This window comes from Camelus dromedarius, chromosome 29, assembly GCF_036321535.1.
Source record: "Camelus dromedarius isolate mCamDro1 chromosome 29, mCamDro1.pat, whole genome shotgun sequence".
Lineage (NCBI taxonomy): Eukaryota > Metazoa > Chordata > Mammalia > Artiodactyla > Camelidae > Camelus > Camelus dromedarius.
The window spans coordinates 21048512-21060938 of NC_087464.1; the positions used below are offsets into that span (position 1 = coordinate 21048512).

The 12427-nt window shown below is 51.1% G+C and overlaps 1 protein-coding gene and 1 non-coding gene across 3 annotated transcripts in view; both read right to left on the reverse strand.

Annotated features, from left to right (window-relative positions):
* The window catches only part of ACSBG1 (acyl-CoA synthetase bubblegum family member 1), a 47900-nt gene that overhangs the window by 4178 nt on the left and 31295 nt on the right, over nt 1-12427 (reverse strand). For both annotated transcript variants that reach the window (XM_064480669.1, XM_064480668.1), the window contains 8 exons: nt 7969-8189; nt 7410-7498; nt 6976-7096; nt 3054-3134; nt 2816-2965; nt 2294-2470; nt 1344-1525; nt 218-448 (listed from right to left, as the gene is read on the reverse strand). In XM_064480669.1, the coding sequence (XP_064336739.1) occupies nt 218-448; nt 1344-1525; nt 2294-2470; nt 2816-2965; nt 3054-3134; nt 6976-7096; nt 7410-7498; nt 7969-8189 (1252 nt within the window). The remainder of the gene's footprint in view (nt 1-217; nt 449-1343; nt 1526-2293; nt 2471-2815; nt 2966-3053; nt 3135-6975; nt 7097-7409; nt 7499-7968; nt 8190-12427) is intronic.
* On the reverse strand, nt 4487-4560 carry TRNAA-UGC (transfer RNA alanine (anticodon UGC)). The gene has a single exon. It is a non-coding gene; the product is annotated as a tRNA-Ala (tRNA).

A 12427-nucleotide genomic window follows, 5' to 3' on the forward strand; every position in this document is an offset into this window, starting at 1 on the left:
CCCTGCTCGGTGCCGGGGTGGGGAGGAGGTCCCTGGGCATCAAGGCTGTTTGCAACCACGGACCCATGTGACACTGTAGCAGAGACCAAACCCATGAGAATCGGGCCCGGCCAAGGGACTTGGCCCAAGATTGAACTGGTGGAACTCAGGGATCCATAGTCCAGTGGCCCAGGCTCAGGGACCTAATCAGCAGGTGGGCACTGAGACCGAGGCACACCTGTAGAGCTGGTAGTTGTAGGTGCTGCTTATGAAGTGGGGGCCTGAGGTCTCGCTGAGGCCGTACGCTGGAAGCAGGCGGATGTTGAGGCCCAGGAAGAAGTGCTGTGATTCTGTGGTCATGGGCGCGCCTCCGTAGAAGTACTTCTGACACTTGGCAAAGCCCAGGGCCTGGCGGACCTTGGCAAGCACCAGGTAATCCGCCAGTCGTGTTGTGAAGGGCTTCAGATCGCTGGTGGGAGAGGCAGAATGGCTCACAGAAGACCACACACACACATTCTCATTAACAGGGTGGGTGTTCAGTGCCTGCCCTGAATGGCTATTCCAGTTATCTGTTCTGATTGGTTAGCGCCCACGCTGAATCCGTTGCTAAATATTTTTAATATCAGCCCTATGAACATGCACCCATGTGTAGGGGTGTACATGCTGTTGTGTGCAATAATGTCTTGAGCCAGGAAGTCAGACAGATTCAGCTGTGTACAGGTACCTGGACAACAACACAAATGCACGCAAGTCTGCACACACCATAATACACATGAGCAGAGACTTGAAGTATACACGCGTGGACATGCATGTGTCTGAGCCCATTAGAAGCCCATGAATGGGTCATTCATATCTGTGCAAATGAAGGCGTAGGTACACGTCTCATGACACATGATTCAGTTTCACAGACACACTAGTACTGGAAAATATTTCTACATGGGAACAGGCCGGACTTGTGCCATTGACCCTCCCACAGCAATCAAAAGGCTTTGGGGGAGCGGTGAGTGCTCCCTTGGGATGCTGGGAAGGCTAGAAAAGCCCCGGTCACTGCGGCCCCTTCTCTAGCCACGTACTGAGGTCAGGAGACCCCTCAAGAGACTGTCAAGAGCCACTCCCAGGGAGGCGAAAGCCACCTCAGAGGGAGCAAGTCAGTCCTCGCAGTCAGAACCCAAAGATGGGTGACTTTCTCCTGTGGGGTCTGGGAAGAACACAGGGGCTCAGGCCAGCCACTGATGGGGCCTCCACATAGGGGTCCCCAAAACTGCCAGGCCTATGGGGCCCAGACAAGCCTGGCCTATCAGACCCTAGGTTGTGTCCTGGGTTATGACCCAGGCATGCTCCCTCCCCCACCCCGCCCCCTGTACCTGTTCGGGCAGGTGAGGTTCTGCTCCAAGGTCACCGACATGGCCCACAGCAGCATCTTGCGCCGGATGAAGCCAGACTGTGCCACCACCTCCTGGATACGCTCCATGATCTTCTCCCATATCCGAGGCACCCCGAAGTGGGCCGTGGGCTCCACCTCCCGCAGTGTGTCCAGCAGGCTCCCCTGTTTGCCACCAGTGAGAGACAGGCCTGTGGTTCAGCTCCAGCCGGGGGCCAGGAGGCCCCTGTCACCAGAATCAGTGTGCACAAGCGGCAGGCATCCTGCACACAGATGCTTGCTCAGGGGCACACACACATGTGCATGCAACTCTTGTCACAAGCTGTTGGCTGCACCTCAACAGCCATCCCCTCCCTGCTCTTCTTTGCTAATGGAATCTGATGTTGCTCAGGTACCAGGGTGGCCAGAGGCTCCAGAAGTACCTCTGTCCCATCCCAGTCCTGGGGGCAGGGACTCTTTATCAGTCTAACTCAAACACTGTCATCTCATTCCCCTGCACAGTGACTGGTCGAGGAATGGACATGGGACACCAGTCAGGCCAATGTGGGGGAGGGGGAGGTCTGCTAGGGGGCTTCTGGGGATGCTCTCCTCATGCTTAAAAGAAGGATCCAAAGAACAGGTGTAGTTTATGAGACTGGGATGCAGGGCGGGGCTGTGGCCATCGGTGACCATCTCGTGATCTTTCTCTGAGTATGGCCCGTCCTTGATGGACTGTGGACCCATGGAACCACTGACTTGATTTTCCTTTCCTTTCTTGTTTGGTCATCTGAATCAGGCTGGGCTCAAAGAAGCTGAAAGAATTCTGACTGCTAACTGCACGGGGAATCAATGTACTCCCAAATGCACACCTGGGGCCCACAGACATGAACACACACTTGGGCAGGCCCGTGCACACCTGCTCGGACACAGACAAGGGCAGAGAGGCAGACTGACCTTCAGGGCATCAGGCTCGGCAAAGCAGATCTGGGCCCCCCACTGGAGGCCCGTCCACAAGTCATAGAACTGGGCGGCAATGTGGCTGAGGGCCAGGTAGCTGACCACCACTTCCTGCTGGACCTCTGAGGGTCTGATGCCACCAGCCTGGCTGCTGTGATGTGCTGTCCACGTGATCTGGAGGGCAGGCAGAGGAGCCCCAGCAGCGCTACAGGCTGGCCCTGGGAGTGCTCACCGCTGTGGCCACCCAGGGTTTGGGCTACTTCTTTGCAGTGTTCTTTGAATACCCTCGAGGTTGCTCACCCTCCTGGGAATCTACAGGAACCCCCGTGGGACAGGTCTTCCCCGCCTGTCCCCCTCCACTTTGCTGGGCTCAGTCCGGACCAGACTGAAGGGCAGTCCTACTTGTCCCAGAGTCCTGAGCTGGGGGGCTGACAGAGCCTTCCTAGGACTGTTGGGGCAGGGCCATTCCCCAGATCCACCCTCAGCCCACCCCCCCACCTATCTGGGCATCTGTCCTACATTGTCTTGACTCAGCATCACACCCTTGGGGTTCCCAGTGGTGCCCGATGTGTAGATCAGCACGCAGCACTGGTTAGGCTCCTGGGCCTCGATGATGCTGTCCAGGGCCTCCTCAGGCACCTCATTCCCCAGTTCCATGACCTCCTCCATCTGTGGCCGGGTGGGAGGGCGTGGGCAGTCCAGGTGAGCTGGGCAGGCCCCCACAGGCCCCACCTGTCCCCAGGCTCTCCACCCATACCGTGTACACATTGGGCATCTTCTTGGAAGGAGGTTCTCGATATGTCACTACTGCCTTCAGATGTGGCAGGTTTTTCCAGATCTGTATTGATGGGAAGAATACAGGGGTCTCATTAAAAAAACAGTCACCCCTTGAGAAGAGCCCCACCTCCAGGTATTAGTTGGCTGGGCAAACACCTTGTGGCAAAGGTTGCTGGTCCCGAGCTCTGACCTTTGACTCAGCAGGACACTTGCCACTCTTCATGCATGGTTTCCCATCATGAGAACTTTGTAGCAGCAAAGGTGGGATAAGCAGGGGATAGGGGATGACTCTCTATTATTAAAGGAAAACCAGACAACCTGGGGCCTGGCTGAATGGACTATGATCTAGCCCCACAACAGAGGGCTGTGCCCCTGTGGAGGAGAGAGGCAAGGGAGGGGCAGAGGGAAACCAGGACTCAGGTGTCTCACTGAGTTGAGGGGATAGAGGTCAGAGTTCAGGAAAGCTGGGGTACCGAGAGTTTGTGGGACAGAACACCAGATAGGAGAGAACTATGCAGAGAAAGGGTTCTAGAAATCTCTTTGGCCGAATACCAATCTGCACAGGTACAGGGGGAACCCCATGAAGCCAGCAGAAGAACAATGACTGGGGCCAGAAGCCTAACAAGAGCGTGTGCATGGCCAGAACTGTTTGTGTTTCCATTAGCCAGAGTGGAGGGACCTGAGGAGGCATTAAGCAGAGGACCCAGAAGGGTCAGGGTAGTTGTGGGGCTAAATTAGGCATAAAGGAAAGGCTCTCTAAACTTGCCCCGAGTAGGCTTAATTAAACACGTCTCAAAATGAAATTGAGAGAGAGAGAGAGAGAGAGAGAGAAAATAAAAACTGGGAAAAAAATTAACTGGCAGGAGAAAACTAAGAAGCCTAACATACATGTAATTCGCATCCCAGGACATTTTTTTTTTTAACTGGAAAAAAGTCTGAGAAAGTTCTAAGTTTGATTAAAACTATAAATCCACAAATTCAAGACTCCCAATGAACCCCAAGCAAGATATTCATAAAGAAAAACCACACCAAGACACAGCAGAATCAAACAGCTGAACACCAGTGATAAAAGAAAAAAAATCTTAAAAGCAGCCAGAGAGATGAGATACAGCACGTGGGGAGGAAAAGATAAGAAATTATAGACTTCTTCTCAGAGACAAGGCAAAGTAGAAAACATAGGGATGGAATCTTTAAAGGGCTGAAAGAAAAAAAAAGAAAGAAAGAAAGAAACTCTGTCAACCCAGAATTCTAAACCAAATGAAAATATCTTTTGAAACATGAAGGTAAAAATGAACATGTTTTAAGGCAAAGAGAAGCTGACAGAATGCCTTGCCCTCCTGCTTTGTATTGCAAGACATGTTGAAGAAAATTCTTATATTTGGGGATCTTTTTGTTTTGTTTGTTTGTTCTTAATGGAGGTATTGGGGATTGAACCCAGGACCTCATGCTTGCAAGTCATGTGCTCTACCACTGAGCTATGCACCTCCCTCCTGAAGAAAATGCTTAAGGCAGAAGATGAACCAGATGAAAACTTGGGATCTATGTAAATAGATGAAGGCAAATATGTGGGTAAATATAAAAGACATCTTTTCCTTCTTTTACAATTTCTTTGAATGATACCTGACTGTTTAAAATAGTGCATCCCAGGGGTTATAACTCACACAGAAATTAGTTTAAGTATGAATGACAGCACAAAGGCTGGGAGGGGGATGGAAGTACACTGTTGGAAGATTTCTACATTTATATGTGAATTAGTACAATATTACATTTTAATGTTATTCGAAAGTAGACTGTGGTGAGTTAAAGACGCGTATTGTAAGCCACAGGGCAAGCATGAGAGGAGAACTAATAAGCCTGTGGATAGAATGGAAAACTCAAAAACAGAACAAAATAAAAACACAAAACTCCATCCAAAAGAAACCAGGAAAGAGGAGAAAAGGATCAAAGAATGGATGGGACAAACAGGAAACAGCCAACTGGTAGTTTTATAGACAATTTTGTCAGACTGGATAAAAGGCAAGACCCAACTATATGCTGTTTATAAAAGACTTGCTTTAAATACAAGGACACAGGTTAAAAGTGAAACAATGCAGAAGTGTGGACCGTACAAACACTGATCGTTAGAAACCTGGAGTGGCTATATTAACTTAATACAAAGTTGCTTTGGAACAAGAACTGTGACCAGAGATAAAGAGGGACATTTCTTAATGATAAAGGGCTTAATTCATCCAGAGATCCAACAATCTAAATACGTATATATATAAAACAGAGCTTCAAAACACACGAAGCAAAAACTGGTTGATATGAAATGAGAAGTAGATAAATCCAGAATAATAATCAGAGATTTCATCACTCCCTTTCTCAGGATTTGTTAGAATAAGCAGACAGAAAATCAACAGGGAAATAGATGACAAACATTAGAACACCATCAATCAAGTTGGCATTATTAACATTTGTAGAAGATTCTCCCCAGCAACTGCAGAATGAACATTCTTTCAAGTATGCGTGGAACATTCACCAACATAGACTCTGCATAAATAGGATGCTTCAGGTAGCAAAGAGCCCCAGGTGATGAGAGAAAATCCTTCCTCTGGAGAAGAATTCCAGCTGATGAATTAGAAAACCAACATTTTGCCACGGCTCATGAAATAATTAATTCAGGTACAGACCATCAGTAGAGAAAGGTTGATGGGGAACATTGCAGTGGACGAGCCGGTGGCTGCCACAGGAATCCACCGACAAGCTCTGCATCACCACGAGAGGTCCCACCCAACATGCGCCTCTTCAGGCTGTGCAATGTGAAGCACACAGCGCCACCTATGGGGCATTCTTGCCAGTCAGTGTTTAACCTGAAACGTATCAAGCCTCGAGACCTAATAGGAAGGCGCAGAGGATACAGAAACAAGCTGACCCAGCTTCTGCAGCACGCTGATGGCAGGGGTTCTCACACTTGAGCCTGTCTTAGAATCACCAGGAGGCCTGTTAAACAGAGTGCTGGGCCCCACACCCTGAAGTTTGGAATCGGAGGTCTGGGTGGGTTCTGCAACCAAGTACCCAGGTAAGGCTGCTGATCTGGGACCACACTGGCCTATGGCATGTGAAACAAAAGGTGGGGGCTTTGTTCTGAATTAAAAGACTCTTAAGAGACACCACGAATTGCAACATATGGGCCTGGTTTAGATCCTGATTCAAACGAACCAACGGTAAAAAGACACTGCAGCTATCAGAGAATTATTTGACTTGTGTTAGAGGTGACAAAGTGACTGTGACTGTTAAAGAAAAATGTCACGTTTTAGAGGAGCACATTGAAATATTCAGGGGAGGAAATGATGTGATGTCAGAGATTTGCCTTCAAGTGTAAAACAAGGTAAACTGACAAAATGAGTGTGATGAAAAAACATGGATGATTATTGAATCTGGATGATCATCATATGAGGGTCCACTCTACTCTTCTATTTTTGTTTGCCTGGAAAGTTTCCTTACACAAATTTAAAGTAATTACCTAGGGTGGACATTTCTGATTCAGTAGGTCTGGGCCTCAGTTTCTTCAGTGGCAAAATGAGGCTGGGGGAGGGCATTTGGATCAGATCAACCATCTATATGCAGAGGGGGTTGTCCCCCTGAGGGACAGGGCAAAATCTGTTGGGGGGCTTTTTAAAGCTCTACTTCCTGGGGGATGTGGGGAATGTCCCTTGGATTTTCTGGGCCTCAGTTTTCAGACCTGGCAAATGGGTTGGTGGTCACTGCCCTGCTTGATCTATGTGTGTGTGTGGTGGGGGAGGGCTGCTGTTGAGGGTGATGGGGGACTCTGGCAGGGAGGGTAGAAAAGTCCTTTGTAAGCTGGAGACCTATGAGGACGTCCAGCCTCTGACCCCTGTGCTCGCTGCCTCTTTCCCCCAAACCTTGAGGATCTTTTCCAGCTGCTTCTGTGTGTCGACCACGATGATGTTGGCTCGAGAGTCATAGGCGATGTACTGGCAGGCCTTGGGGGAGCTGGTGGTATAGAGGCCGGTGACGATGCCACTACAGGAGACCCGGGAGGATTCGTGTGTGGGCAGGTGCAGCGGCCACCCCCTCGGCCCAGCCCCCTCCCTGACACACCCAAAGCGCCCGGGCCCAGAGAGCTCCTGTGACCTGGGCAGGCAGAGCTCCCACACCTGCTCAGCACAGCCACCCCAGGCAGGGAAGAGCCAAAGGAGGGTCTGGAGAGGGCCCCGGGGAAGAGGTGGGGTGCTGGGGAAGGGGTGGGGGCCTCTCAAAAAAGATAACGGCCCTCTCTCCACTCTCTGCCCACCTCCAGCCCCCTGGAGACTCAGCCCCACCCTCAGCCACTCACCCTGCGAACACTGTGCCCACTGCCGAGAAGAACCACTCCGGGGAGTTGAAGCCGAGGATGGCCACGCTGTGGGCCCGCTCCAGTCCGAGCTCCAGGCCAAAGGCAGACAGGCCGGTCAGCCGGCAGGGAAGGGGCCTCTGGTTCTCACCAAGCCCGTCTTCTAGACCACAGGGGACCCTGCCAGCCCACCTCAGAGACCACCCTCCCAAGGTCCCTTGTCAGACAGTGCCCTGGGGATCAGACCTTCAACAGCCCTTGCTACCCTCCCAGGGCCTTCCTGGGGAGTCTGGCCCTCAGCCCAGTGCACCAGGCTTCCCAACCCACGTTGGACGGGATGACAGAGGAAAAGCTTGTAGCAAGTCCTGGCACATGGCAAGGGCCCAGTGAATATAAACCCTCAGCACCACGCCAGAACGTATCATTAGCTCAGTAAATGAGCTGGTTTTTCATTATCTTTTCTGAGGGCTTGCCCAGTGGGGCATCAGGAGGCCTGTGAAGGCCCAGAGCTGGGAGGCAGAACTAGGGAGAGCAGAGGCCGCACCTTGAAGGGGCTCCTCACCTTCAGGAAGCCCTTGGCGACTTTGCGGGACAGCAGGTAGTACTGGAAATAGGAGATACGCTCCCACATGCCCTGGCGCTTGTAGACCATAGCGCTCAGGTTCCCGTACTTGTCCAGAGTCTTGCAGAACATCTGATGCACAGTGTAGGGAACCTGTGAGCAGCTGGGGTCTTTGCGCAGGCGGACCCGCCCATCGGTCCGAGTTGTCCATAGTATCTCCTCTGCAGGGTGGAGGAGACCACAGCTTGGGTCATGCCAGCCCAAGGTTGTCCCCAGGGAACCCCGGTCCTTCCCTGGGCAGAGCTCCCAGACCTCTGGTCCCTACAATGCCATGGGCACTGGGCCATGGGGGCTGGCAGACAAGCTCAGGACTGAGGTAGATGCAGGTTGCCTGGAGAGGGAGTCCCAACAGTCTTGAAGGATAGGCAAGGCTTTAGGGATGCAGCAAGGACGAGAGGGAATGGCTGGAGGGGAGGAGGAGGCCTGGGGGATGCCGTGGCCCCTAGACCTTTTCCTGCCTCTGTGACAGCTGGGATTTGCCCCCAGTGGCTGGGCAGTTGGCAGTGGATTTGGGGCTGCCTCAGGGGAGCAGGACTGTCACATCCTCTGGGGTTTCCACCTTTCCTCTGCCTCCTGAGAATGGGTTGGGGACAGACCCAACTGGACAGAAGGTCAAAGCATCAAAAAGAGCAACCCTTCCAAGGGGCTGGAGGAGACTGAAAGCCAGCAGGCGCTGATCACAAGCCTGGAAAGTTTCCCAGCCTCAGGAAATAATCAAACCATCTCTTTGCTCATTCCTGTCTAGTGCTAGGCCCCACGTGAATCCTTCACATAGGGATCTCATCTAGTCTGCACAACACGGACCTGGTAGCCCTGCTTTACAGGTGGGGCAGCTGCAGTTCCGAGAGGCTCAGCCATTTTCCCAAGGTCACACAGCGGGAAAGGGTACGTGCTGCCACTGCGCACACTTGGTACACTGTCCGGCACCACCTAGCCTTTGAGGTTACTGTGGTGGGTGGAAGCAGAGATTTACCATTTAATATGTGAGATTTGGGGTGAGCTGTTTAATCTCTGAGTCTGTTTTCTCAGGGGAACGGTAAAGGGTTCAGTTCTCAGGCATGATATGAAGGTCCCAAAAAAAGGTGTATGTGAAAGAGCCTTGGCATATAGTTGGTGCTCAATAAATGCACCTCCTTTTCCCAAGTTGTCCAGAATGTTTGCAAAGGAGGTTTGGGTGGAAACCTTTTCCTTTGCTCTGGAAACTTTTGTCTACGAGGCTGCCTTTTGGGGCCAGGGCAGTCATCGTAAGAAGCTGGCCCATGGGCGGGGGAGTGGGGGCTGACTAGGACCACAGGGGTGCCCTGCACCTGCTGGCTTGGCCCAGGCTGAGGCGGGGAGGCCCCGCCTCCTTAAATGTCCATCTTGAGGCAGGACCAGGAGGGGGCCCTGTGATGGGCCCTTCCCCGAGGCAGGCAGACGGACTGGGTGAGCTTCTTCCCTGCCTCCAACACTCTAAGGTTTCATGTGGACCCCAAGGTTGGCAGAAAGAAGTAAAGGTCCTGGGGCTGGGACAAGAGAGCCCAGCTTTCCTCCTCTGGAGGCCAAGGATGAGGGACGAGGGGGCAGATCTAGTCTCCAACAGGAGAAGGGGTGTCCGAGGCAAGGGAACGGCAGCCAAGGGAATGTGGGCTCGGGCAGAGAGAGGGCTACCCAGCGCTGGGCCTCATGTGCCGACAGAGGCCAAGGCCACGCGGGCTGGCTCCCACCACCACCTCCCCAGACTGAGGCCTGCCACCAGCCACTGCCAGAGCCCTGCGCCCTTATGTGGAGGTGTGAGCTGGGGCCACCAAGGACCCCTCTCTGATCACCCCTCAGACTCCTTCAAGCCCCTTCCCCATATCCTGGGACTGCAGCCTGGCAGAGCCCAGTGACCAGCCTCTTTAGAGCCTCCCACCTCTGCACTTTGTGAAAGCTCATTCCCACGAGCAGAGACAGGGGGCAAAGACAGAGGCTGTGGAGCCAGGGCAACCTGGGCTCAAATTCAGCTCTGCCACTCCGCGCTGCACGGCCTGGGCAAGTTCTCCTCCTCCCAGCTCCATTCTAATCATCTTAAAGTGTGATGGGTTGGCGAGGCTGTGGAGAGACGGGAGCCCTCACATGGGTGGCAGCATTGAGATGGCGCAGCCATACTGGAAAATAGTTTGGCAGCTTTTTAAAAAGTTAAATATAAATCTATTGTACAACCCAGCAACGCCACTCTTTGGTAGACAGCCGAGAGAAATGAAAACACACGTCTCCACAAAGACTTGTATGTGAAAGTTCATAGCGGCGTGATTTCTAGTGGTCCAAAAGCAGGCACAGCCAGGTACCCATCAACTGATGACTGAAAGCTCCACGCGGCTCTCCCCACAATGGAATGCTGTTTGGCTCTAAAAAGGAACAAAGTGCTGATACAAGCAACAACATGGATGAACCTCAGAACCATGTTTGGTGAAAGAAGCCAGAAGCCCAGGACCACGTATTGTCTGATTCTGTTTGCACGAAATGTCCAGAAAAGGCAGAAATGTGGTTCTGCAGATTAGTGGTTGCCTGGGGCTGGGGGTGGAGGTGGGAATGGGGTGTGACCACAGACAGGCACTAAGGATCTTTAGGATGTGATGGGAATGACCTAAAATTGGACTGTAGTGATGTTTGTGCAACTGTAAATTTGCTAAAAATCATTGGGAAAGTGGGTTTTTTTTCCAATGAAAAAGTGAAAAGTTATTATGCTTAGAATGGGTACATTTGATGGCATATAGATTACACCTCAATAAAACTGCTTTCAAAATGGGAGGAACAGTGCTGGCCCCCCTCTCCCCTCAAACTGGTGCAAGGATTCGGTGAGGCTACCCAGCCAGTGTGCCCAGAGCCTGGCAGAGTCACTGCCCAGGACCTGGTAGCTCCTGCCCCTCCCCTGGCACAGATTCCTCTTGTGCTTAGACCAGAAAAGGGAAATTTCTCCTGTGCGCATTTTTAGAGGCTCAGGCTCCACTTCAGTCACCTGTCCCCCCAGCATTGCCAAGAAAATCAGACATAAGTCTTATGATCTGTTGTCAAATCTTCACTCAGCCAAGAGTTCTAACTTTAACCTATCATCTTTTAAGCTGTCATCTTTTTACAAAAAAACCTGAGAAAACAATACATACTTGTCCTAAGAAATAGAAAACGATTTAGAAGGACATGATATAAAAAGGGACAGGCCGTCCTCAGTCTGCCTGTCTAGGTGGCCACTGTTGACATTCGGTGTGTGTCTGTCATGCTTGTACAAATACAGGCACAAGGAGTTTGGTTTTATTTTGTTGCTGTTATTTTTTTATCCAAAGTTAAAAAAGAAAAAAAAGAATCACGTTACTGTTCTATTAATCAAGGGTGGCAAACCCAAAACGCCCACAGGGGCCAGGTAGTTCTGTATCAGCATCATGATAAATGATGTGTAATAGTAAATCATGGATGAATGACGTGCCCCAGGACTTGCATGTGAAATACACAGGCACAGCCTTCATTCCCTCAAAGAAATAGGCTCTCTCTCACTTGCCTTGAGACACATGGCTCTCGCAGGCCAACTTCTGTGTCTCTGTTTTGACAGAGACAAGGAACAGTGCAATATTTCACTAAGGAAAGCTATGCTACAGGGGCAACGATCACTGTGCCAACCCCGGCTTCTGTGTCAGGGAGGCAACGGGGAATGGCGGGGACCATGGAGGTGGGCGAGCGCATGCCTCATCTAAAGAGGGCTCTGCGCTCTAGGATTTGGGCCCAGTAGGGATGGAAACTAAGAGTTCCCTGAAATCTGAGTGTTGATGTGTAATCACTTGATTTTTAAATGTTGACTCACACTTTGAAAAAGTAGTAGTGTACCAAATCAAACAGCCAATAGCCAAATCATCCGTCTTTATTTATTTTTTTGTTCTTGTTTTTTTGGGGGGGGAGTAATTAGGTTAGTTTATTAATTTTTTCATGGAGGTACTGGGGATTGAATCCTGGACCTCATGCATGCTGGGCATGCAATCTACCAATAAGCTATGCCCTCCTTCGCCAAATCATCTGTCTTTAACTTTTGTGACATTAACATGTCTCTCTCGTTGCATGTGCCTGTGTGTGTATGTGTGCGTGTGGGGTGTGTGTGTGTGTGTGTGTATGTGGCTGAGTACTACTCCATTGTTTGGCCACATCATGATGTACACATCATCACTGCCCCACTGAAAGACACTCAGATGATTTCCAGCTTTCAGCCCTGTTCTAGGCTTTCCAAAGGATAGATTTCTAGAAGTGGGTTTACTTCATCCGAAGGAAAAAAGCCTCTAACATTTGGAGGGATATTTTGGACAGAGTTCTTCCTCCTGATTTCTTCTCTCCCACTCGCTACTCTGCCTTTTCCTGCCGTTAGATTCTCATCTCATGGTGTCTACCCTTCTGTATT